The sequence below is a fragment of the Pungitius pungitius genome, chromosome 5 (assembly GCF_949316345.1).
Source record: "Pungitius pungitius chromosome 5, fPunPun2.1, whole genome shotgun sequence".
NCBI lineage: Eukaryota > Metazoa > Chordata > Actinopteri > Perciformes > Gasterosteidae > Pungitius > Pungitius pungitius.
In genome coordinates this window covers 11574242-11602054 of record NC_084904.1, presented here as the reverse complement: position 1 = coordinate 11602054, position 27813 = coordinate 11574242, and the positions used below count along the sequence as shown (strand labels likewise).

The 27813-nt window shown below is 42.7% G+C and overlaps 1 protein-coding gene across 2 annotated transcripts; it reads left to right on the top strand.

Annotated features, from left to right (window-relative positions):
* The first annotated feature begins 2050 nt into the window (after positions 1–2050).
* Positions 2051–27435, top strand: coro1ca (coronin, actin binding protein, 1Ca). 2 transcript variants are annotated; one of them, XM_037481310.2, is made up of 12 exons: positions 2051–2174; positions 9002–9022; positions 11485–11681; positions 21057–21179; positions 22174–22303; positions 22418–22599; positions 22880–22999; positions 23144–23248; positions 23327–23472; positions 23679–23736; positions 23847–24080; positions 24853–27435. In XM_037481310.2, exons 2-12 carry the CDS (start codon positions 9007–9009, stop codon positions 24970–24972), a joined length of 1431 nt encoding a protein of 476 aa, XP_037337207.1. In that variant the 5' UTR covers positions 2051–2174; positions 9002–9006; the 3' UTR covers positions 24973–27435. The 2 variants fall into 2 exon arrangements, with proteins under 2 accessions (XP_037337207.1, XP_037337208.1); XM_037481311.2 differs by lacking the exon at positions 9002–9022 and having other exon boundaries at positions 2052–2174.
* Positions 27436–27813: the final 378 nt, after the last annotated feature.

The window sequence follows — 27813 nt, the reverse complement described above, 5'->3', positions numbered from 1 at the left end:
ATGACTACGCTTCAAAAAAGCCAGAGGTCGCTGACACTGATGATCAAAGCGAGTCAATGAGGCCTTATCTACCAATGGACACAAGTGAGGCAACCAAAAATCAAGAGATAGACTCATGTTCAGAATCTAATTCAACCTCTGAACCCAGTTCAATTTTGGAGAGGTTACTGAGGAAAAATAGGAAGGAGGCTCTTTTGGTTATAAAAGAGGTTGACATAAACGACAATGCCACCATGAATGTTACTGCTAAGGGGCTCCTCGATTGTGCAGCGACAGAGCTATCCAACGCTAAAATGACACCTCTGTCAGTATGCAGCATTCAGGGGTTGAATGAAAAAAGACCTAAAGAAAACTCTGCAACTGAAGATCATCACATCAAGTATGTGGACGTGAAACACACGGTTGCTACAGATAGTTTGACCTCGGACGGTTTGCAGCATCGAGTGAGTTACATGGCTACAGGTGAGAGCTCGCTCACCAAATCCTCTAGTTCCAAAGCTGATTGTCAGGGTGCAGAAGAGAACATCAGCTCAACAGATGCTTCAGGCAATGAGGAAAAGGACAAGAAGCTGAACACAGGGCTCTGTAAAACACTGTCTTCAGACAACTTACAGTCAGCTGTTTGTGGGAGAATGTCATGGGAAGTGAGTGGTATGATCGCTGAGGACTCTGCTCCTTCATCAGTGGCTGATGTGAAATCCCCTCCCACAAAAAGTGGCGGACCAATCGCAGATTCATGCTATTTACATGCCGGTGAGAAGAAAGGCACCACAGCAGCAAGACCACCTCTGCAAATGAAGTGTGACGGGGAACCCAAAACGGATCAGCAATCATTTGGCTCCACATGCTCCGATGCTCAATTTGTAAGGAGGAAGAAGGTGAAGGACTTTACTGTTAGCGGTGTTGTACCAGATGGGGATGCTGGGTCAGTTTTGGTTGAAGCCACTGTTATCTCTGAGGAAAACCACCAGGTCGTGAAGCAGGATCAGAGTATGACACTTAACACAGAAAATACAATGCCAAACCAAGCTGATGAACCCCTCGGCAAAGGGGGCGATACAAATGTGTCATTGAGAAATAAATCCCAAGGGTCTCCCAAATCAAGACCCGTTTCAGAACTTATCAAAGAGACCATTCAGCTTCATGAAAAGCTTCAGCACCAGGATAGGCTAAAGACAACTGAAGCCAAGACTGATGAGCAGAGCCAGTCGGTGAAGGTGGCGCAGATGAAGGCAGCATTCGACTTCGTTCAGAAATCCCCAGACAAGGTAGTTGAGAGGAAACCATCAGTGAGGAGAGGTACGTATATATAACAATATCAAATGAATAGAAAATGTGAGAAATAACAGTAGCGCAGGTTATTTACCCATGAATTCTGCTCTAATCATCCATCAGCCATGGCCATTTGGGCTGTCATATTCACCACAGACACAAATGCTGTACGAATCAGATTCAGATTCAGGTGGCCATGTATGCTTACAGTTTATTGTTATGTAGACGACTGGAAGACTAATACTGGTAAAGACTAATAAGAGGGAATGTTGAAATACAGCTGTTATTCTATGTTGAAGTTCTGCATTACTCTGAATGTGTAAAATTACGCCATCTTGTGGTGCTGTAATCAGCATGAGGTACATTGTGTTCTCCAGGAGAACTGGAATATATTTTAGTGTCTATTGTTGTTTTACTGCGTACCTCAAACTAGGTATTTTATCAGCCTTTATTAAAAAAAAGGAGAACCAAGGAATTGCTTGTATTAATCAGAATATAATAATAGGGAGATATTTTTGAGCTGGTAAATAGACAATGATAAGACATTAGGATTGTTACTATAGTACCACATAAGATTAATATACCTTACGGCCGCCATAAAGACACAATTGATGAGGATTTTCAGTATTTGGGAACCTAAAGAAAAGAGGCGTGAGTTATATTCCTTGTAATCAAAAAGGTAATTCCTATTGGATGATTGAGCTGTCCGTCACAAATCATTGATCCACACAAACCTCGCAAAACCAAACGAGGGGGCGGGACTAGCTTTGGAGTGGGCAAAGAGCACGCAGAACGGGTGTGTCAGCAGCGGCTCCGGCAGAGGGAGGAATCAAGTGGGATACTCGTAGGATTGTGTGATATCATTCGGCTTTCGGAAATACTTTTTATTTTCCTCTCAGAAGGTAGGTAACAGATTATCTGGACCCTGTTTGGTTGTTGCCATCATCCCAACTCACCCTTAAATTAGTCGTTAATTAGTCTCCGTTTTTCGATCTACAGCCGAAAGTGCACGCGCGAGGTGAAATGAATCGGGACAGTCAGTGGAACTGTTTTTTTAAGCTAACGTTAGCACTAGCCTCCAACGGCGGTTAACTGACACTGTCCACAAGTTTCTAAGCAATGACTGAAGAAAACGATGTATTTAAAGCTTTTTGGGGCTTTTTGTCGTTGCATTTCTGATTGGGTGCGTTCTGTGGATAATTCACGAGATGATGTGCTGTTACACGTTATGGTGCTGGGTGGGGTAGCTAACAGCCACAGTGCGGCAGGAAAACTTATCTCCGTAACGATAGATACGCGTGCACTCAGTCACGCACATGCACGCGCGAAGGTGCAGGCAGCACAACCGCGCCCTGGTTCCTGGCACCCTCACTGTTAATATTGCCTCCGGAAATTGGAACAATACACTTCGCTTCAGACCATTCACACATCCAAGAATGGGCTCTTTAGTTTTTCAGAATCAAATTATCTCTAGTCAAATTTGAATTTTAGAATTTGAATTTAAATTGCTATATTCATTCTAATGCTTTGTTCAGATTTGACCCACTAAAACACTGGTAGAGAAGACGAATGGGGTGGGGGTCGTAGCATTGAAGCGCACGCTGCTTTCAACTAGAGTCTACGTTAAACATGTGACGTTAGCATTAATAACCCACATGAATAACGGCGGTGTCCCCCACCGTGCGGTTTTGTTGGTATGAAATCAAGCAGAATCTCCCAAGAGAGCCGCCTCAACCTGTTGTAGCTCCGTCCATCGTTGAAGTCGCTGGACCGGAGTCCATCGTTATCCTGTGACAGTTGTTTTTATGTTGAGGCCCTTCGAAGCACAAGTACGGGTTTTGTACGACTATCAAGTTAAAGAAAGAGTACAGTATTCAGCCTATTGTCTGATATACCTTTCGGTACTTGTTTTTGTTTTTTCCATAACTGGGGCAAATGTGTTGTCATCAAATTGGGTTTTCACATTATTTTTGACAGAAATGTAATTCTGTTGCGAGTTAATATTTTCCTTGTTTGATTTTTTTTTTTCTTAAATCATCCTATCGTTACGGAGATGTAATGTAATCCTCAGTCTATTGCTGGGGGATTAAAATAATATTGTAATCAACAATATTACACAACATAATGTTAGACTTATCATTATGCTCACATTTGACTCGCTGGGGAACGTTGAGAACAATGACCCAAAGTCCTCTGTGTGACCCTTGGGTCTGAATGCCCCCGCCGACTGATTTGTCATGGCACCATAGCAGTTTGATAATGACTGGCTGGTGTGTTACAAAGCACACCATGAGTGTAATGTTTGGCCCCTTCTTTACTTCGCCTACTAGTGTAACTAATGTGTAATCAACTCTGGGGTTGCTGGAGTTTCCCTCGCCAAGACAAGCTGTGGGATGCAGAGCAGGTGAAGGCTGACAGCGTGACCTCAGGGTGAAGAGTCAACAGTACTACAGCTGTGTTTGGGCATGTTCGCCATTCCAGACACATCAACTTCTGAATCTTGTGCTGCAGTACAAGGTCTTTCGATGTGTGCAGCCTGCCTTCCTTTGCCAGAGCTCAAGAGGAAGTGGGTCAGGAAGCAGAGGGAAGTAAGCACAAGATGGGAAGGAGTGTTGGTTCCTATTGGCTGCTTCGAGAAGTGCTGATGTGAGATTGTGGCGAAATCACAAGTGCATTTTTAACAATTTGATTTGGTTTTGGGTCATCAAGATCCCAGTTTTGTAACCAACATATTTATTACTGAGTTGTTTGAGGTCCGGCTCTTTCCTAGTTGGCGATCTGAAGTCATTGTTAGTTTATTTTGTACTGACATCGTTAAGAAGTACAGGTTCAGGCTTGTGTTTGGTTGTTATGACTCAGGATGGTGTACTTTATATGAAACTTGCTCCTCAGCAGTTTAGTATCTCCTATGTTACAATTAGTTATCATATCACTCGACCAAAAGAATAATTTGGAAAGGTGCTAATTATTTGGTCAACGTTTTGACACCTTCAACTCTGTTTGACTCAAACCGAGCATACTTTTAATATAAATAAATACCTCAGTTTGTGTCCAGTCCTGTCTGTGTCAGATTTTATCGTCCGTACTTTCTAGGGGGATTCTTGGGTGATCTTTGATTTACACAATGTGTTTCCTTGATGCAACTTATTTTTGTCTTACTTCAGAGGTATCATTGTTATTTCTCAGTACATGCGAGAGGACACATCTCATTAAATGAAGAGGACCACATTTAACTAATTCTAATGTGACTAAGTGTCATATTCAAATAAAAATCTGAACAGTCGTCAATCTGGGCGTGTCAAATGTCTCTCTGCTTGTCTTACACACAGAGTAAACTATCATTTCTCTCCCTATAGTATTTCTGTTAAAAGGTTTTTAGAAATGAGTTTGCTTGGCATTAAAGGAGTTTCTGGTGAGCCTCATTTAGCGTTGTAATGCTCGCAGTTGAGCAAATACATACATAAATGGAACAGTACCATTTATTCCTCTGTTTTTTCCACCACAGCTGACAACATCTGTTGAAATGAAGCAGTGGTTTTATACATTGCTCATTGGGGGAGCGGGGAAGGAGATGGTTCGGAAGAGGAAGGGGCATGCTGTGTACTCAAGCTGTAATATTTAGGAGTTTTGCATTGGTCTCCTTGTGGTTTATGTTCTTTTGGATCACCTGATGGTAAGAAGCAAAGGAAAACTTGTTTTGAGAATATGTTTGGGTGTTGTACGTAGAAGAAACAAGGGTTGCAAGTAATTTTATACGACTTAGGTGGTCTCTCTTTAAAAAAAACAACAACTTGTATTACCTTTTATAGAATAAGAAGTTTAGGAGTTGGTCTATTCGGCCTCGGACATCACCATGTAGAGAGATGATTACGATCAATCAAAATGCCTAACTCATTTTATAGACCTTTTTGAGAGATGTTGTTGTAAATAAGGTTCGTGATGGAGTAAAATCTAAAATGTGATCACACCAAGCATACAAACATAGAAAGACATTTATGTTGACTATATCTAAAGTCACGTTTTCGCTTTTTTGGAATTAGAAGTTGACATTTTACTTCTGTTGTTGAACTCCTTTCATCTGTAAAAGACATGCTATGCTAATGATACATATAACCATGCCTAGATAGAGGAATTGGACGGGCCCTGGTAATTGGTTCTGTCTACGTGTTATCTAGCATTGTGTTGGACTTTGTGCCACGTTGCGCCTGTGTCTGCAAATGTCATATCCTATGAAGAATACAATAACATTCCTTGAAACACTTGTGCGTAATTTGTTCCAGTTCTCTTCCAACTGAGCTTAGTACGGACTTGCAGAAGCACTTGGGGTGGGAGAGAGTTGAAAAAGCGGCACCTTATCTCACTGTTGCAAAAAGCACTGGAATGTAGCTGGAATTTGATTACAATGGTAGTTTGTGGCCTTGGTTACAGGAAGGGGATTTAGGTGGTGTCTCAGGTGGTGTCTGTGACAAAAGACAAATTGTAGCCAGTGTATGGGGTGCACTGAGGCGACATCACTGATGTGAGTGTGTGTGTGGTGGCCAGGGGCAGCATGGGCAGCCAAGTGTGGGAAAGAAACGTCTGAACGTTACTGTTAAGTCGCTAAAGTTATAACTGACACTGATACAAAACTCAACAAGTAACAGATCAGGCTTGTTTGAGAAACCCAGACAAGCTCCTGGTTTGATTTGCTGATTGTGTGTGTACACACAGGGCTTCATGCTGCCTGGACCTCAGCTTTTGGACTAATTATTGGCTCAAGATGAGACTAAAGTAGGGTTGTCATGAACATGACTCAACACAGGAATACTCTTCTGTTCTAACAAGCTTTACATGCTACTCTACAAGTAGTAGTGCACATGCAACAGCAGCAAGGTTTTTAATATTTCCTAGTGTCAAAATAATTTTGTGGTTTTAGACAATGACGCAGGCTCATAAAGTATTTTTTTCTCTTCTTTCCCTACTAAATATCAGTTGGATAGGGTTATTGTCTCTGGCTTGGCCTTTAAGGCTTTGGGAGGACTCGTAGGCTTTTACTGTCATGTTTAACCGGTTTTAAGAAACGGGTCTATTTTCTTTCTACATTACTTAGAAGAAATACCCATTCAGGGCAGGATTCTATATGAATCATCTCAGAAATATTTCCCCATGGCATGTTTTAATGATAAGACTTACATAGGCATAGTTTTCTAAAATAACGCTCTTGTGGAGTCTGTTAAGGCTTTGTCATAATGCTGCTCTAATTCTGCTGTCCCTCCCAACGTCAGCTCATCCTGATTTGTGGCTGGGATTTTCACGTTATGTCACATCTCAGTCACTGAGCGCACTGTCAAACGCTGCATCAAGAGAAGTTCTGAACCCCACAAACCAAGTGGTAAAAAGGCTGTCTCTACAGTTTGTGATGACCAACATAGTTCATGCTTGTTTTGCTATGTACAGAACAACACATAATCATCTATTTTCATAATCCTGGATATGTTTGTTGCTGGCACAATGTAGAGTACCTGCTCTTTATGAAGAAGCATCTAGAGGTGATAAAACCATTTCACGGGGTTTGTAAACTCTGTACGCAATTATGGTCTGACTAACAAATTAACTGTTTCACACCATTTTTCATAAGACCCACTGTCCGATTTAAACGGAGTTTAGGAATGCAGAGAAGGCTGCTGAAAAGTGTGTCACACTGGTCCCATTTCCTGTTGGTCATCTCCTCAGGCGGTGGGGTCTTCCCTTTGTCTCTGCACAGCGGGGTCAGTTCTGCTGCCTCAGGAGGCAATACGGTACACAGGCTTCCATTCATCCTATTCGGCCTACAGTTACCTACACTCGTTTTGCTTGATTTACAGCGGATCAGTGCACCGTAAATCTCAGGAGCGTGACAGCGAGTTGCATAGCATCCCCCTAAGGTGTCGTTCTGTCTGTCTGAGGATGTCTGACTGGGGCCTCAGCACCGCCCCTGTTTACATGGCTGCATCCAAATGTCAGCCGTGATCATTATCATTAATGTTTGGAGAATAGGGGGTGGGCTCATAAAAGCTGATTATTAACATAGCTTTTCACAATTTGACCTTATTGGGCTCCTACAGTTTTTTTAAGCCCCCCATTTGACAAAGAGATACACTCACCGGCCACTTTATTAGGTACCCCATGCTAGTAACGGGTTGGACCCCCTTTTGCCTTCAGAACTGCCTCAATTCTTCGTGGCATAGATTCAACAAGGTGCTGGAAGCATTCCTCAGGGAGTTTGGTCCATATTGACATGATGGCATCACACAGTTGCCGCAGATTTGTCGGCTGCACATCCATGATGCGAATCTCCCGTTCCACCACATCCCAAAGATGCTCTATTGGATTGAGATCTGGTGATTGTGGAGGCCATTTGAGTACAGCGAACTCATTGTCATGTTCAAGAAACCAGTCTGAGATGATTCCAGCTTTATGACATGGCGCATTATCCTGCTGAAAGTAGCCATCAGAAGTTGGGTACATTGTGGTCATAAAGGGATGGACATGGTCAGCAACAATACTCAGGTAGGCTGTGGCGTTGCAACGATGCTCAATTGGTACCAAGGGGCCCAAAGAGTGCCAAGAAAATATTCCCCACACCATGACACCACCACCACCAGCCTGAACCGTTGATACAAGGCAGGATGGATCCATGCTTTCATGTTGTAGACGCCAAATTCTGACCCTACCATCCGAATGTCGCAGCAGAAATCGAGACTCATCAGACCAGGCAACGTTTTTCCAATCTTCTATTGTCCAATTTCGATGAGCTTGTGCAAATTGTAGCCTCAGTTTCCTGTTCTTAGCTGAAAGGAGTGGCACCCGGTGTGGTCTTCTGCTGCTGTAGCCCATCTGCCTCAAAGTTCGACGTACTGTGCGTTCAGAGATGCTCTTATGCCCACCTTGGTTGTAACGGGTGGTTATTTGAGTCACTGTTGCCCTTCTATCAGCTCGAACCAGTCTGGCCATTCTCCTCTGACCTCTGGCATCAACAAGGCATTTCCGCCCACAGAACTGCCGCTCACTGGATGTTTTTTCTTTTTCGGACCATTCTCTGTAAACCCTAGAGATGGTTGTGCGTGAAAATCCCAGTAGATTAGCAGTTTCTGAAATACTCAGACCAGCCCTTCTGGCACCAACAATCATGCCACGTTCAAAGTCACTCAAATCACCTTTCTTCCCCATACTGATGCTCGGTTTGAACTGCAGGAGATTGTCTTGATAATGTCTACATGCCTAAATGCACTGAGTTGCCGCCATGTGATTGGCTGCTTAGAAATTAAGTGTTAACGAGCAGTTGGACAGGTGTACCTAATAAAGTGGCCGGTGAGTGTATGTGACTTTATGATCCAATTTTAAATAATCAAACATTTGAATTTGAATTAAGTCACTTCTGTCCTGGATGAGACCAGTCTGCTTTTGTTTTTTAATCATCTTTAATTAGTGTTTAGTGACTAGTTCCTTGTCGAACAGGAAAGTCTTATGATACGATAGGGCGGGGAATGTGCTGACCCGGGTCAGCACATGCCCCGCCCTGCCTACACCCAACGAATAGTGCTGTCCGTCGTGAAAAAACATTTTTGACATTGCCCAGCCTTGTGCTCCTCACATGAATGTATTGATTGACATATGGGAAATTTACTAATTTTATACATGAATGATTACCCTGCTGAAATGAACCCTAATGTTTTTTTTTTGTTCCTTTCTGTCTTGCCACATGTGTCAGTTGGAATGGCTGCTAACCAGGGTGAGCATCCAGTGACTAAGACATGGTGATTCCTTCCTGAAAAGGACCGTCAGGATTCACCACACGGCTTACTCTCACAAAGACCCAACCCAGTCTGCTCCGGCTCACAGCCTGTTACACTGTTATCGCTCTACCTTCTCCTTTTTATAAAGGTTTCATATCTAAACTGCCATTTTTGGCAATCTCGCACAGGACTTAACGCTTTTCTTTTTTCTGTGGCACTATTAAAGGTCATATTTTGCTACTATCTTGGGCATATTGGGAACAAACTAGTGTTTTCTTTTCCTTCAGGGTGATTAACTATAACGCTAACGTTGATGGTGTTGAACATTTTCTGCTGTTTGAAGAGCTAAATTGTAGTTTGACTGAGGATCTTTGTGCAGGCTCAGACCAACCTCAAGAATGTAGGGATTGTTTTGTCAAGGCTAGTAACATTATTGTGGTGGTGGAACGGCACATCTTACAAAGAGCTCCTGGTTTAAACAATGTACTATTCTGCTCCAAATGAAGAGAACCAAGAGCAACAGGATGGTTTCACTGCTTGTTGTGTTTTAAGAATAGAAAAATCTCCAGAGCACAGTTGACGTAGATGTTACATTAACTGTTAATTAAACATTAATCATTAAACTGTAATGCGCATGACTTGATATTACCATTGTGTTTTACCAACATGGAAACATTGGTGGCGGGTGTTTTTTGTAATATTTCACTTTTTTTAGTTCACCAAATCTGTTTTCATTTCAGGTAAGAAATATTCATGTGAGCTTCCTTTTTGATATCAAGTAATTCTTCACATGGTCCAGTACTAAAGTGCAACAGTGAGTTATCTTCCTGCCCTTAGCCAACCACAGTTCACTATTAATGGCTTTTTTCCCCCACTAAAACCTTGATATGCTGGTAAATTAGGTAGGCTAAGTTGGATTATAATTGAAATCATCATCAGTCTATTATTAAGTTTTATACACCCTTTGTGAGAATCAATTTCTTGCCTTATTTTTAAATATACCGTATCCACAGTCTGTAGATGAACGCATTGCGTTGCTCTTGGTTTTGTATCAGGCTCTTGCGTTGTAATCAAATTCACTTTCCTCGACAAATCCCCTTCTGATGAAGATATATTTAGAAGAGGATTTGGAGAATCTGATGTAACTCAACAAGAACTAGAAAATCCTCAATTTAGGGAAGATTTGGCCTCTCACTCGAGTGTCATCAACTGAAGGAAATGTGTCTACTGCGGAGCGTCTGTTTGGAGACCTCACAAATAAACAGTCATGTAATGACTGACTGAAGCCTGTTAGGACACGCCCACATCACTACAGGAAGAACTTCCTGCTTGTGTTCTTAGCCTTGTCCCGTCAGAAAGTTGCCATACAAGCTTTTCTTGCTCTCTCACTCACCCACTTTCTGACTCGCTCGCTCAAACACAATGGAAAGCCGGGTCCAAAACATATCCCACATCCTGCGCTCTGCCTTCTTTCATGTTGGTGATTCAGGCTGGGAAACTGTTGCCATGTGCTGTGTCAATAAAAAAAGATTTGAGAAGCTTTACACAACAAAGACCACTTAAGAGCGTTTGACTTTCTTTATGTTGTAGGGTGGGTTGGACCTCTGTTCTGACCTTGTTTATCTGCAACTGGCCAGCTTTCCATTATCTGTGGAAGTGGTGTGTTCTAAGCACACAACTGGGACGTGTAGCTTTTCAATAGAGTTGTTTCCCAAAGCTCTCGTCTGTCGGGAGATTCTGGTCTTCGTGAAGATTTAAGCAGAACCAGCTACAAAGTCTGTTTGTGTTGGGTATGTCCTCATTTTGTCTGGAAGTGGCTCCTTTGTAAGTGTGCCACAAGCTTTCAGTATTTCAGATGTTTAATATTTGGCATAGAAGATGAAAGGAAACCACTAGTGAGAAGACTATTTAGTTCATTACTTGTATGCTGGCATTGGCGTTAACTAGCCAACAGGGACTGCAGATAGCACTGTAGCTGACTTGTCTTCTATCAAAGTGAAAAACCTGTTTGCTGGCCACACACACTTTCAACTAAATGCCACACCTGCAAAACCGGTCTGTGAGGCAAAAAAGGTTGGGGACCGCTGCTCTATAGGACTAAACCTTTCAACGCGAATCCTGCTTATTGGCGGCTCTGTTGTAGAGACATGTCAGTTCCAGGTTGGTTGAATCCTAGACGTTTTCTTAAAGTTTTCCTTCTGTGTTCCACATTGCGTCGCCACCCCAAAGCCATACAAATATTTTAAAAAGGTCATTTGTGGTGTTATGCTTTTTTTCATATTAATGCTTGCTTTGGGATCTTTGGGAACTATGCGGTGGATAAAAGCCTGCTGCAGTTTGTGGATGGGATCTCTGTACCATCTGTGTGTATATATGTATTTGTTCATAATGCACTTCTCTACATGTTTTTATCTGATTACTAGCATATGTTAAATCATGCTCTCTGCTCTTTGCACAGATATGAAACGAGTTGTACGGCAGAGTAAATTCCGTCACGTCTTTGGCCAGGCGGTAAAAAATGACCAGTGCTACGATGATATCCGGGTGTCAAGGGTCACATGGGACAGCTCCTTCTGTGCAGTCAACCCCAAGTTTGTTGCCATAATTATTGAGGCCAGTGGCGGAGGAGCTTTCCTCGTTCTTCCTCTTCTCAAGGTAAGTTCCTGCCTATTGTGTCATGTACGCGTATTTAATGCCACATTGGATAAGTACTGCCTCTAAGACAGTCAGATGGTGATATACCATACATATGTTTATCTACTTCTTTATGCTTTCTCAATAGGCCTCAGTGACAACCCAACAACAGTCCATTGGCTTTAGTTTATATTACTTTAAGAACGTATGGTTTATTTTGTTAAATTGATCTGCTCTATTGAAAACCTAAAGATTAATTTGCTTTTATTTTTGGAGAAGTATGCATTAAAACAGTTTAATGCTTATCTTATTTAAGGGGAACATTTCTTTTCACAGGCAGTTATGCATATCATGTTTTTGTTACAGATGAATTAAATGGATCAAATCATGTCTGGGTATTTTTAGATTGGGGTGAAATCAAATTGTCTCCACATCAGTGATGACATCAACTCCTTTCCCTCTTGGATCACATTTTGAATGAATTATTTAAATGTAAAAAACTTTATTCATATTTTCAGTTAAACAAATTGCATTGAAGACATAATTTCTAAGAAGCAGGACTGTTGGCTCTTGTGTCTGTGTACCTTGGGATTAATGTTTTGCAGCAGGCTGTTATACACACACACACACACACACCCTCGTATGTACAACAGAAACTTGTCAAAGGCCCCGGGGGCCAGCAAGCTACTGGTCCTCCTTCCTTCCATATAAGGAATCACTTGACTCCATCTTGACTTACTTCTGGGTTGGGCAAGATGGACCAAGCTGTAACCAAGGAAGTTGGCTGAATACGTCACTCACTGTTGTTTTAGCCGGGCTGTCCTAATGATTCTAATTAAGGTGCAATAGAGATCCAATTGAATCAACAGGGAACTCTGCAAGTCCTCTAGAGCGATCTTGGGTGCCACAGTGGTGAGCTGCCGGTGGTTGTTTTTGTTTGGCAGCTCCAATCCTGTCCCCAATCCGATCCTGACACAGTGAGTGACATGAGTACTGTGGCACATCTAACCAGGGACTCTAATTAGTGCTCACTGGTAGACTGCCTTGTGATCTGAGCAGGCTGTGGCAGAGGGGACCGGATTGTCAGGGCTTTCATTGCGCAACTTTCACCTCTCAGCATGCCATTCAATAGACAGCCTGGGCTGGAGGTGGGCAGCAGGCAGTTTCACGAATGATCTGCCGTCCTGTATGTGCAGGTCTCTAACGTAGGCAGAGTCTAACCTTAAGACGGGACAGCTGCAATAGATCCACAAACATGGTTATATTGACTCTATTAGAAACCGGCTGAACTAATTTACATGTGAGTCAGTCTGCTTTCGTTATTGCCACAGACTGTACAGATCTTTGGCCTCTAGTGGAGGTTGTCCCTGCAGTGGTCCTGCCGTACACCTCTTCTGCTACTTGCAATTACTTGTATCATTTCAGTTAGAGAAATTGAATGTATTGTACATCTTTTACATTGTTGATTCTGTACACATGACATCCATTGCAGTCTGTCCATCCCGGGAGAGGGATCCCTCCTCTGACGTTCTCCCTAAGGTTTCTTCCCTTTTTTCCCCATTGAAGGGTTTTTTCATATTTTGGGGAGTTTTTCCTGTGCCGATGTGAGGGTTTCGGGACAGAGGATGTTGCATGTGTACAGACTGTAAAGCCCTCTGAGGCAAATTTGTAATTTGCGATTTTGGGCTATACAAAATAAAATGAATTGAATTGAATTGAATTGAATAGTGGCAGTTTGAATCACCCGGGTCTTATTTCATTTTTGTTTCAACGGCACGCATTGCCCAAAAACCCCACTCGGCCTCCATCCCACCCTTTCCTGTGCCTAGTGTGAGGGTGCATCGGTCCTGCTAGCTGATCTGCCCAGACTGGTTTGCTCCCAGTCTCTGCGGGCAGCCAGCTGCTCGGGCCCTTTGTCCCACGCTTTCTCCCAGTGCAGCTCTTTGTTATTACCACACTTGGGGGGAGGAGAGGAGAGGGAGAAGTTCCATGATGCTCCATTCCCCTTCACAATTAAGCCATATGCAACTGTCTTTGTTGAGGTGATGCAATAACGTCTGGATGTTGAATCATTGAAATGAGTCCTCCCAAAAAGGCATTGTTCTACCATAGTCTACATTCTTTTTATTTTATGTTTATCACAATGGCCTGCAGAGCATCTTGGAGTTCAGAAGTTGATGTTGTGGCACTGTGACCTGAGGTTTGGGCCATATTATGAGTTTTCCACCAATGGAGCCATGTGTTTGTGTGAGTCAGAAGGGTTGGGTTAATGTGGCAGGCCGCTGTGACTCAGCACAGCCATGAGTATAGTTGCTTCCTCCTGTCAGAACATCGGGATTTATAGAGAGGGCCTCAGATGTCCGGCTCAACACATGTCATTCCCTTGCCTCGCGCTTTCAATCTTATCCTTTCTCTTCCTTAGGAGGATGCCTGCTAATTTATTCCCTGATTTCCGTATGAAGGAAGTTGTGGGAGTGAAAGCGGCAGCAGCAGTGTTCGGTGAAACATTCCTGATAATTCTTCTTTGTCTGCTTTGAGAAGAATCTTCAGTAAATCATTACAGTGGCTGTGGTTTAATATCCCTTGTTTGATTTATCTCAGCAAGCCGTTGTTTAAAATTCCATGCCGTGTGTCCTGTTTTAGCCATTAGAATCTTTATTTTCCATGCAGGCGGTGAGTTATTCCTTTCGTTTCCTCCTTTGTCTGCGTCTTTTTTTAAGATTGACCTAAATTACAGCCTTATCAGTGCTCAACTTTAAAGGCATGTTTAAGGTTAGTTCTTCAAATACTGCCTCCATTCAGGAGAGGAAGATCCGATATCGAGCGTGTTTTTGATTTGGATTCAAGCCTCAATGCACCATTCAACCAGTGCTCCACCTTTGCATTTGGCAATCCCTGGGTGTGTGCACAGTGATACGTTATTTCCGTCATCCCGCATTGGCTGCTAGCTAAACTATGCTCCATTTCTACTTACCCCCCCCCCCTTCCCAAAACCCCTGCTGTGTTCTCCTGATATCCCATCTCTCTCTCCCTCTCCATACTTTGGTCAGTTTCTATACTGCTCAGTTGCCTCTGCCTCTGCCGCCTCTGCCGCTCAGTCCTGCTGACTGCAGATTTTACCATATATGGTCATTCACAGCTCCCTGCCTGACAGGCTTCCAAGACCATTTCCTTCCTGCCTTGCCATTGGCTGCTTCGTGCAGTGTCGGCACACATGTGAATTCTGGGATAGGCCGAAATATTAAGAGCGGCCAAGATTAGAGAACTGGGTTGAAGTCGGATGCTGTCTCTGTCACGGAGTCACTCACCGTACCCAAGTGCCATATCAGAATAATTGTTTTAATGTGATCATCTGTATGATTACTGGAATACTGAATACTATAAACAATCCATGAATACAGAGCTGTGAGCCCTGGTAGCTTTTTCAAACAAAGCAGACTTTCTTGTTGCTGCAACGCTAAGGCCAAAGCTAGGTAAGGGTTTTAATGATGGCAGATGTTGTGTACAAAGACATTTTCAGTCATTTAATAAATTTAAAGTAAAAATCAGAAAACATTTGTTACCAGCATATGTCAGACATACAAGGAAAGACAGACCAACTACCCCTGCACACAAATGTGGGACACACAATCTTTTGGGGTGGGCTACCTTTTTATGTTCTAAAAGTTTTTTTTAATAAGAATATCTTTATCAAAGATAAACATATCTTTGTATGTGGTTCTAGTTGATTATTTTCGGGGCCACAAGGTGCTGAGCTTTATCCCAGCATGCACCGGAGAGGTGGTAGAAAGATGTAGAGACGCTGTGGACAAAGGGCCTTCCTCCATAGAGACTGTCTGCTCCGTGCAGACGCATCAAAAAGATGACAGAAGATAATGACCCCCGGATATTCATGGGACAGTTTGTCTTTAATGATTAAAAATGACTTGCGTGAAACTAATCATTATGCCTGTAGACATACAGGAAACACACTAGCCAGCAACATTCAACGGCCTGTTAGCAAATATCGTCTGTTGTAGGAGCACCTGAATACTAATGGATGTGTTTAAATGTTTCAGCTGTTCCAAAATACTTCCCAGAGTAACCGTACAGTAGTAGTAAACAGTGGACTTTTCTTTGATACTATCTAGAACTAATCTTATGACCTAAATAGTCTCACCAGCTGTCTACCAGAAATATATGGTGGTGCAGTCTATCAGTAGTTCATATCAGTTTAGGTATTTCTACTTCATCTTTCAAGCTATATATATATATGTTTCAGCATGTACTGTGCTGCAATGTCTTGTTCCTGCTCTGTCATTCACACACAGGCTCGTAAAAGTGGAAATTTCCATGGAGCACTGAGCAGCACTGGACAGCACGCAGACCCTTTAGTGGTGTGCATGTGTGCATCACATGTTGAGCTGCAAGGCAAGGAAGTGTGCAGGCCTCTTGTTTGAATGAAAATAATGCCCTCTACTGCCTTTAGGGATATGGTCCGTCCATTTTTTGTGTGTGTTTCAATGTTGAGCCTTGTATCTATTGCTGTGTGATTCATTTCTGCAGCCTTACTTGTTGCTATGCAACTGGTTGTTTTCTAGGCGTCAGACATTCCTTTGGAAGGATACAAATGTCTGTAGTGTAGTTATGGACTTGTTAGGTATTTAACCGCCGAGTTTGGCCCCTTTCTGTGTGTGCGTTTTTTGTTTTGGTGGGTTTTCGCAAAAAAAATATTTTTACTACGGTGTAAGTCTGGCTAAGTTTGCTCCCTGTACTCGAAGGCTGGTTGCCTTGGAGATGCTTTTCTTGCTTGCTTGTTACAGAACTGTCCAGCTGCCAATGAATGTCTTGATAAATATGCAGACCTAAAATTTAACTTGGAAGTAAAAATGTACATTTGTAGCAGATTGAATCTACAATGATTTTCTTCATCATCATTTGTTAACTACAGTTCCGCCACATCAACAGTAAAAAACTACATTACATATGATTGCGTCAAATGAAATAAGTCTGTAATATCAAATGATGTTTCAGTGTGGTTGAACACACCTCTCGTCTAGGTAGACATGGATCTTTAGTAACATTAACTAGGTCCCTGATTTAGATGTTGGTTTATTAGACCCCTGTGCGATACAATAAAATAGTGTTTGACTCAGTATGACTAATAGACTTATATATTCATTAAAATATATTCTATAGCTCCAAACCATGTTGGAGCGGACCAAAAGGTTCCTTCTGAAATGCATCACTGATCTGCCAGTCGGCCTCCAGCTGTTATGTCCACGTATATTCTGTGAAACCTTTCATCCCCTTGGGATTAATTCATTTCAGAATTGTGTGTCAGTCAGTCAGTCAGTCATCACATTCCCCTTGATGTTTTTAGTACAAATACCTCCTTTTAAGACAAATACAGACTTGCAAATGTGCCCTGACGTTCAGACCTTAACAACGGCTGAAGGGAGAAGGCAACAAGTCTCCACAGGAATATGTAACCCACTGCGGTGTGTCACAAGCTGCCCTGTGTGCAGCTTTGGGTTGTTGTTTTCAGCTGAACTTTTGTCTGTGAACCATTCCGATGATAACATTCAATAGTAAACTGCATTCCTGCCCTGCGTATCGCATCAGCAGATGTTTTTTCTTTTATTTTGCAGACTCAAAGCAACATTCAGTTGTGTTTTGATTTTCATACTTTGAAATTCTAAAACGTGTCCACGGACACCATTGACCGCTTAAAGGGTGCTACATTTGACACCAACGCGGCCCTCCCGCTCCCACTAGTCATACCCATACCAGTAGTGCCTGAGGCCGAGGTGTGGTATGTGAGCGTTCTGGTCCGATTGGCGGTCTCCTCTGCCCTGCTCGGAGTTGATCAGGAGGTCGAGCCTCAGGGCTTGGCTCCGCTGATTCCTGGGGCTTTGTGTCGACAATAGAAAGAAAACATTTCTAATATAGAATTCCTTTTTTAATACATTTTTTGAGTAATCTTATCTTTCTATTTACTCAAGTGAAAAGTGTTGATGGAAAATTGTGGCGAGCTGAGACCTATGAAACGTATGAGGTCGTGTAGGAATCTGCAGCATGTCTGAACTGGAGTAGGGATGTGCTGAGAGGTGTCTGAGTGTTCATGTCGAAACACTGATCGCTCCAGTACGTCTTAATCTTTGTCAACCAAGGTTCATCAAGGAAGCACATGGATTTATGCTCATTTTACACTTTTAATTACACCATATGGGTGCGTAAACATTTCAGCATCTTCGTAAACTTGGATAATATACAAACAATACCCAGTCACAGTCTACTCCCTGCTTCTCTTAACCCTAAACCAGCAGATCTTTTGTGATTACCCAACACTTAAACTGGTCATTGAAATTAAAATATTTTATCAGTGTGAATACGTCAACATATTTGGGTCTAAAAACAGCGAGCTTCATAAATGACAAATCAATTTTTTTTGTTTGTGCTGTTCCGTAGGCCGCACCTGGTCATCAGTCTGTGTCCTCCCTGCTTAACTTCCTGGTACCTCTGTCTTCAGGAAATGATGTGCAGGAAAGGTCCAGTGTACTCCCTGAAATATACATACGCGGATGTCGCGTCTATCGCATTGTGCACATTTTCCTTGTTCTGTGATCCACTGCATGAAAATGAAGTTGACCCAGCTTCAGAGGGGAGGTCACCGGTCTCACGTGTACTGTTACTGATACCGGATGGTGGCTCATACATCCCTATTGACAGAAGTGTCGAAGTCTGCTTTCTTTACACTCGGCTCCAGGGTACATTTCAGGGTGTGTTCAACCGTCAGGGTGAGGTTTAGACAAGAAATCGGGATTTTTCACATACTGCAGCATCTACATGTACATCCACGCCCGCCTGAGTTCATTCTGACATACAATAGACTGATCACTATACTTGTTCAGGCAGGCGACTGTAATATATGAAATGATCAAATCATTTGGCCTGTAACCATAGCGAGTCCCTTACTTCCTGTGATTTGTACAGGTGACAAGCTAGGCTGTACTGACCCATGGAACTTGTACCTCTTTTCAGTCTGATAACAAACCACCGCCGTATCAATGTGGTTGTATCAGCTGAACCTCTGTGAATATACTGTAACAGCAGCAGGCTAGAAGCCGCCGGTCTGTACAGCAGAGGCTTTAAGAGCAGGAATGTACTAGCAACATGACACTGTTATCCGGGACTGGATTGTCCCTCCGAGGCCCAGACCGCCATCCTGTTTGTCTTTCTCACACTGTTTTGTACCAAGATCACTAAATAAGTCTTTTATTTCCTGCTTTTTGAAATCCTGACCATATCGTAGTATGCCTCACACTGGGCACTGCACTTTCTGTATTCATCTCTTAAAGCTTTAAGTCACATGTAATCGGTGGCTTTAAAAGCCATAACGTACAATTCAGGGTGAGCTTCGTCTCTTTGGGACTCACTTTCCTCACAACAATGGTCCTGCCTTCTGTGCACATGGGAGATAGCTTGGTGCAGGGCTTTCTGCCAGTCATCTCCTTCGGTTTAGGCACCAATCCGATTTGGTTAGGTTTAGTTAAAGATTGTGATTTTGGTTAAAGTAAAGCCTTTCTAGTAGAACACACTGAAGGCCAACTTATCCTGTGTGAGCCATTTCTATCCTGGAATCACCAACTGAAGCTTACAGTTGTTAGTTTACAGCACTGCTGTTTGATAAATGCAATTCAATTTGGCTTGATGTTAAACTGCTTCACTGCGCTGCAGGAGGCCAGTAAAGCTACGCAAAGCATTACATAACATGCAGATGCATGTAACTGTGGATTAGTGGTGGTTAAAGTGGCCTTCTGGACAATCTGTACATACTGTAAAAACGTATGGCAAATGCAGTGCAAACAATTGATGGGCAGGAGACAAAGATCACTGTAAACCGCAGCTGATTTAGAATGGAAGAGATGCCCTACTAAGTGCAACTGGAGGTTTTGCATCAATGCACATTTAAATAGGAACAGGTACCTGTGTCCGTGCCAATTGAAAATAATGCAGATAACAAGCTAGAAAGTTGACTGGTGAGCAGAGCTATTCTTAAAACACCAGAATAGAAAAATAAATGGTTGGTGTTTAAATTGGAACACAGAACATCCGTCGTGTCCCACGTTAAAGCTCTTCGTTGTGACCACTGAGCAGTAGACTGAGGGGCTGAAGGAAACTATACCCAAAATATTCCGAGCCTGAATGCGCTACTGAGGTTTGGTATGATGTAAGGCTTTTCTGGATGGGTAATCAAATAACGCTTGTAGTTTTGGTATTCACCTCTTACTCATACTGTGCACACAATTCTTAGATTTAGTCACTCTCCTCGAGCCATCATTTTTGATATTCTGAATGAGTCTTTTTAAAGCTTTTATTATTATTTTTAAATTGAATCATGCTTTAAATATGGCTGCAGCAGCAGGACTTTCCAGTTAGTGGCATCATGCTTTCAGCCCTGCGACGGTGCTTGAATTTAACACACTCTGGTGTGTCTTAGACCGGCTCCCACATGGAGGTCAGTGCGTCGTACAGAGCGTGCCGGGGTCTGCTGGCTCGTTTGCTTCACAGGTCAACTCCAGCTGACAATAGAGGAGGATGTACGGTATAATGGGAGGTTGTTTTTTGTGCATTTTTATTTGTGTGTTGGTGTGCATCAGGAAAGGATTTGCAGCCATCCAGTCCATTAGTTGTGTAAGCAGGTTATGGCCACCATTTTAAAGAAAGGAGATGCTGCAGAAAACTCTGCATCTGTTGGCAGGTCGACTGTGTAATGACGTCACCACTGGTCCAAAACGGGCTGAATCTAATCTCAGTTTGCTTCTAAGCAGCATTAAAAAACTAGCCTTGTGGTGGGGTTGTGGGGACCGAGAGCTGGAGAGTGTTGGGCCATGTTAAAGAACTAAAAGATGTTGAAAAATCCTAGTCTACAGCAGTCTCTCGGATCTTAACATGGCTTTTGACAGCACAATTGGTCTTATTCAAAAGGTCTTCAACATCTGGGTGCTTAATGTGGGTTCAAATTAATGTAGTTGTGTCATCAAATTCAAAAGTCACTTCCAGTAGAAGTTGTTCTGTCTTCAAAAGATGTGTAGATACATGAGATTGTTTCTTTGAGTAATCGAGTACAAAATTCTATTTCATGATATTGAATGGAAAGGTTTTGCAAAAACAAATGAATCCTACTTTAACAGATGTGACGTGTACTATGTCTCCCGCGGGTCTAATTCTCTTCTCGGGCTGCGTCACTCGCATATAATTTCATTGTGTGTGTAATTTTGCAGGTGGAATTTAGGATTATATTGTATATTGTTTCAAAACTTGCTTAGTGCTGGAGCACAGACAATGTTCTCTGAGCTGGATCAGAGTAAGACTAATCTCATTACTCTGTGCTGTTTATCTTTGTCTTCACAGACAGGACGCATTGACAAATCCTACCCCACAGTGTGTGGTCACACAGGCCCGGTGTTGGACATCGATTGGTGCCCCCACAATGATCAAGTCATCGCCAGCGGCTCCGAGGACTGCACAGTAATGGTAATGTTTGCCACACCCTCGACACCTGAACTCAGACTTCCTGATTGGGGAAATTGAAACACCCACACCTTCTTGAGCTGATAAGCGTGCAGAAACTACGTGCTTTTATTGCAAAAGGGCAGGCTGTTGTAACCCAGGGATGGGTGCAGACCTCACCCTCTGGATTAGATTAGACTGAGGAATGATTTTTCTGTTTATTGAGCTGAGGTCACTGACTTTTTTTAAGACTGCAGTTGTGCTTTCCCCATATGTCCTTTTTTGGGTAGCGGAGGGGTATCAGGGTGCTGCCCGTTTGCTGCTCCTGATTCCTTACCTGAAATTCCTGACTTCCTGTTAAACCTTCTGAATCTATACCACATTTAGTTCATGTGTGCAGAAGTATAAGCCATGGAATGAACAGAGACACTCAATGGTTCCTCTTTTCACAGCACTTGAGCTTTGAAGGGAAAACTGCCAGCCTAAACAGGCCCTTCCCATAATGGTGTGCAGATACAGAATATGCAGTTCAATGAAATATGCAGATGAGAATTATAGTGAGACAGGCAACCTTTTTATCACATAGAAATAAAATAAGAATATCCAGAGAAAAACATGTGTAAAATAAAAAAAACTCCCATCCGAGGGATTGGATGGACTTTACATACAGGATAACTGTATTATTCATTATTCTTGTATAGTACTTGTTTTGTTATACCACTTTACAACCACATCCGTAAGTTACTTATTAACTAATTCACAATCTGAAATCCTGATGGGTGAGAAATCCTTATTAGAAGTACTGTATTTGGCTAAAGTCAAATGTCTCTTTGTGACTGAATATAATGTAGTTGGTGACTGAACCTAGTCTCTGCTGCCACCCCTAGGTCATCTTTGGTAACTACATTTTTGTGGTGTACTACGTAGTCCTGGGTTGATGGATTCCTGGGTTAAAATAGGATTCTCTCCAGCTTCACTGTTTTGCTGCTGAACTCTGTCCTGTTTCTTAACCCCACAGGTTTGGCAGATTCCTGAGAATGGCCTTGTGACTTCAATGGCTGAGCCAGTGGTGGTACTGGAGGGCCACTCCAAGCGCGTTGGCATTATCACATGGCACCCGACCGCACGCAACGTCCTTCTTAGTGCAGGTAAGAGCTCTCTGGGTCCTTAAATCCACAAAAACCTGGTGGATTTGTATTTTAATAGGAGGCTTCACAACATATGAACATTTCCTGCTCACCTGTATACCACTGTGTTGTCAGGCTGTGACAACCAGATCATCATCTGGAACGTGGGCACAGGAGAGGCTATGATCACCCTGGATGAGATGCACCCTGATGTCATTTACAACGTAACCTGGAACCGCAACGGCAGCCTCATCTGCACCGCCTGCAAGGACAAGGCCATCCGTGTCATCGACCCCCGCAAGGAGGAGATTGTTGCTGTAAGCAGTTTTCAAAATATTTATTTGTGATGGTTTGATATTTTGAGAGGGGAATAGGAATCAAGTTGCGGAAAGAGGGGTTTGCAAGGCCTGCGTCCCCTTAACTATTACACCAAATCACCACTGCAGACGTTATGTGAATAAAATGATTTGACACTTATATTAAAGTAGTGCTTCCGCTAAAAAGCTTGAGTAAAAGTGGACGTGATAAGAGTCTGCCCAAGAGACTGTGACGTGGAACACACCCATGTGTTGCTGACCGGAGAACTGCTGTTCACAGGAGAAGGAGAAGGCACATGAGGGCGCCCGACCCATGAGAGCCATTTTCCTGTCTAATGGCAATGTCCTCACAACAGGCTTCAGTCGCATGAGTGAGAGGCAGCTCGCCCTCTGGAACCCGGTAAGCTGCTTCATATATGCTGACTGCTCTCCATAGGTTTAGTGATTGTGTGTTCTTTGTTTCAAACTATTATTATCCTATTTTATTCAGTTACCTGGAATTCAGGGCTTAGAGTTGTCTTAGTAACTTTTAAACTTTTCTCAGGATAATATGGAGGAGGCCATGACTGTAAATGAGATGGACACCAGCAACGGAGTGCTGTTGCCCTTCTATGACCCAGACACCAACGTCGTTTACCTCTGTGGGAAGGTTTGTTTTCTTTGAGCATGCTATAGTTCAGTTTGCATTTAGCTGGATACAGAAATTAAAAATTTTATTTCTTCACAGGGGGACAGCAGCATCCGTTACTTTGAAATCACAGACGAGGCTCCATATGTTCACTTCCTCAGCACCTTTGCCACCAAGGAGCCCCAGAGGGGCATGGGTTACATGCCCAAGAGGGGTCTTGATGTCAATAAGTGTGAAATTGCGAGGTAAGCTACGATGGATAGCTAGTAATAATCTCAACACCAGAATTTATTTGTTATTTTGTCTTCAGTCAACCAGATATAATATAGATTGTTTAACATGACCACTAGGTGGCAGAACATGATCATGACATAATCATTTAAGCCTTCTCCAGGCAGTCCAGAGAAAACTGCTAAAACTCGGCCATTTTGTTTAATTTCTATGTCACCAGGTTCTATAAACTACATGAAAGGAAGTGTGAGCCTATCGTGATGACTGTACCGAGGAAGGTGAGTCCTGGTTTACAGACTTGTGATATGCATGTTGATTCATTGAGGCCTGTTTTTTACCTGGTTTTAGGATTTTCCTCACATCTTGTCCCTTTTTCCTCCCTTGCCAGTCTGACTTGTTCCAAGACGACTTGTACCCAGACACATCTGGACCCGACCATGCCCTAGAGGCTGAGGAGTGGTTTGAGGGTAAGAATGGAGACCCGATCCTCATCTCCCTCAAGAACGGCTATGTCCCGGGCAAGAATCGCGAATTCAAGGTGGTCAAGAAGAACATTTTGGACACAAAGAACTCTGAGAACTCGAGCCCTGCCAACAAGTCTGGCTCCCAGACTCAATCGATGGTGAGTACTTGCTTTTCTAAGATCTCCATGGTGCCAAAAAAATGTATCTCTAGATTTCATTGGATCGTCAATTCTCCCCTCTGTAGAGCTACGCAATATGAAAGCTTTTCTTCTGATATGGATCCCACTATCAGAAGAGGATGCTAACTGACCACAGTAGGGCTGCAATTAAAAATGATTTCAAATGTCATAGTAATCTGCCGAATATTTCCTCAAATTATTATTTGGTCTGATAAATGTCAGAACATAATGAAAATAAAAATAGGCCAAGCAGACAAAGAAGATAAATATATGATTTAATACCCCTCTCTACTGACCTATATCACTGAATATCTGCCTCTGTGGGACTCTGTGAAGCAGACAAAGTGTATGTGTTTGAAGCAGCGCAGATTGCTGGCTGTCTTCACGAGGTGGTTTGTAGATGTTGTTCCACCGACTCTCCGACCCGCAAACTGAGGGGTCTGTTGCTGCCCTGGACGCCTACTGCTGGGCGTCCTGCCGCACCGCGCCTCGCCCACAACACAGCCACCAGCCCGGGACCTAGCCCATGTGTCTCTCAGCAGTCATGCTCTGTAATCACAGCCCTCCGGGCTCCAGCGCGTTAACCCTGAGGGTACCGGACCCTGCCACATGGCATCTACAGTCCCAAGACTTTAGGCAGCGGCTCTGAGACAGGAAGGGTCTTGTGCGCTATTGTGACGAACATTTGGTCTCTTTATTTGTTTGAATGTGACTGTACTTGTGATTCACTTGTTACTTTTGTCTTCCACAGAAATCTGGGGCCAAGCTGGAGGAGATCTTGAAAGAAGTCAAATCTCTCAAGGACCTGGTGAGCACTCAGGACAAGCGAATCGCCAAACTTGAAGAGCAAATGTCCAAAATTTCCATTTAGGGACCCTTTACCCAACCCGCTACAATTCAGGATGTCCCATTGGCTGAGGGGTGGGCGGGATCAGTCACTGCCTATCTCAATGACAGTGTTTCGTCTGAGGCCCTAGCCACATTCCAGTTGAACTTTTTCTTAGCCAGCCCCCGACTCTCAGTTTAACGCAGGTGGAATAAGGACGCGTGGTGACATTAGTACAAAATACTCTTTGCTTTTCGGTGACAAAGGACTCTCTTCCTTTTTATTGTGTGGCAGTCTTTTTTTTTATTTTTTATTTTGTCTACTTGTGTAAAAAAAGGTCTTACCTATTCCTTTGCATTTTAGAAATATGACCAAGAATATTCCAATAGTCAGCATTTGCCATTGAATAAACAAATATTTTTTAGGTCTCAGCCTTTCATCTTACTGTATCCCAAAATTATGATGTTGCCAAATTTGACTTTTTGTTTACACCTCCTTATCAGTATTTCTTTCACTGTCTTTGTGGGACGAGTCAAAATGCAAACAGGGACACCCAGTGAAGTGCGCTGGTTATGTGAGGACATCATCAATGATCAACTATGACATTGAAATAATTTGAATAAAATTAGTGGTTCTACTAGGAAGATCTCAAACTCTGCAATAAGGCGTAAACAGGAGCCATTTAGCTGCCACAGTCTCCAGCCCCTCATTACACAAACAACCACTCAGCTGTCTGTGTTAAAGCTGCACACATTCTCTGCTTTTTTTCCCCATTTCTTTTCATTCCTCTTGCTTCCCGTCGTTCTGACTGAGGACAGTAGTCCAAGTAATCGAGCATTCCTGACAAACGCATTCCACAAATCTCATTGGCAGTTTTTGGTGTTGGGGGGAGAAGATCCCTCTGTAGAGTTCTCCTTGGTGTCAACATTCTACTGCAGTGACGCAGTGATCATTGTGACATCTATGTCCTGTCCGTGAAAGGTCTTCGCTCTGCTTTGTTTCTGTGAGAGGTTCGGCCACCAACCTCAGTGTTTAGTCAAGTGTTGTGGGATTCTTTCTTCTTTCGCATTTTACGCCATCTCAGATCTGTATCTTCTGTATAAACCAAAACCGGAATTTACATTAATCTACACATCAATCACAGAACTTGACTATTTAAAACATTTCTGGTGATAAAACTGGAGATTGCTGCAGAAACTATTCATGGTGGACCTCAAGGGCCTAGATTGCGTGTGAGTATGTGCCTCATGTCTTTTGGGTACCCGTCACCGTGGATGTTCCTGCTTTTGTTTCTCGTTAGGGGAGGGTTATGAAATGGACTTATGGTAGAATGTCCGAGACTGGCCTCTGACCTGGATTCATTGAATAGTTGGGTGTTTCTTGCCTGTTTCTTGTTGCGGCTGTGCTTATTTCCCCTCTTAGCACTTCCACTTTTTAAAATAGTTTATTTCTCAGAATCCTGTTCCATATAGTTATCACAAATCCGGTATTGTACTATTGAAATATCTGGTCTGAGCTGTTTTGACCAGACATCTGCGATTAAAGCTCCTCTTAATGTTCATTCAGTCTGTTATTTGCCTTTAATATTTGTTACCACTGTAAAGACCTGAAAGTGCCATAGAGGTGACCATGGAAGTGTTTGTAGGGGACTGGTGTGAGAGTAGGTTTGTGTAGTAAATGGAAGAGTTGAAAGGTTCCCAGATTCAAAACCACTTTGAGGTGCTATACTTTGTAATAAAAACACTATGTTCAAATGACCCTGCTCCTTCAGTACTGTGTCAGCTGTTTGTGGATGATATCATAAAGTCCTGCCAGTCTATCCCACAGTACACGAGGCGACATTACTAGTCGAGGTGTGTTGGTAAGCAATGTGCCCCGGACATTTTGACACTTTCCACCTCGGTTACGGGTATTCAAAACATCTTAACAAAAATGATGTCAAACCGAGACGGTCATCGTGGCTTTGAGAAGCTATTGTGAGCAGTGAGTCCAAGAACATTAGCATCAGGAAATTACAAGGGGCTTATAGAAATGTGTCTGAAATAAAGGATACTATCTGCAGCTCAATGGGTTATTTATAGCACGGTCAGCATGAGAGCAAAGTTTTGAGGAGTAGCGAATAGCGATCCAAAGGGACACTGTAGGTTGGAGAAATGTGCAGTTGAAAGATAGATGTACGTTTGTTATCCAGGGTTAGGAAAGAGTGAAAGCTGTGTAAATAACATGACCATCTTTTTTTTCTTTTTTTTTTTGTGGCTGTGCTGAAGAGAGTATTTCTGTGGGAGTTGTCTTTTTAAATGTTTCTCTCTGTCTGTGTTCCCTGCACCTTGGCATAAAGCAGAGCCTCTGTTAATGTCAGAGCTCGTACAAATATCAAGAAAGAAAATCAGACCAAAATGAACCAGGATGAAGCCTCATGTTGGAGGTCTGCTCAGCATTTTGTTCATTATTCTTGCTTCAAGCATCAAACATTGATTATAAGAAAAAAATAAAGACTTTTTAAAATGGCCTCATTGTATTTGTTGCATTTCGTCTTGGTCGTTTATAAAGTGTTCCACAGATTTGAGCCTGTCGATGCAAACCCCAAGTTCCTCAAATCTCAGCGTGCACTGGAACTACGAGGAGGGCCCTACTGGAAATACAGCCTCCGCTATACTTCTCCCCTGTCATTAAACCCCATGAAGGAGTTTATCTCCTGATTATTTAGTTTTTTTAGCCTGTCCAATGTGTTCCTCTGAAGACAAAGCTTTAAAACTGGGTTGCAAATATATATTATGTTGACTAAAGCATCAGTGTTGCTCATTTAGGTGTCTCTGGTATTTTTTAGAACTGCCGTGGCGCAGATGACTAAGTGATATCAGCGATTGGATGTATAGAAAATGATTT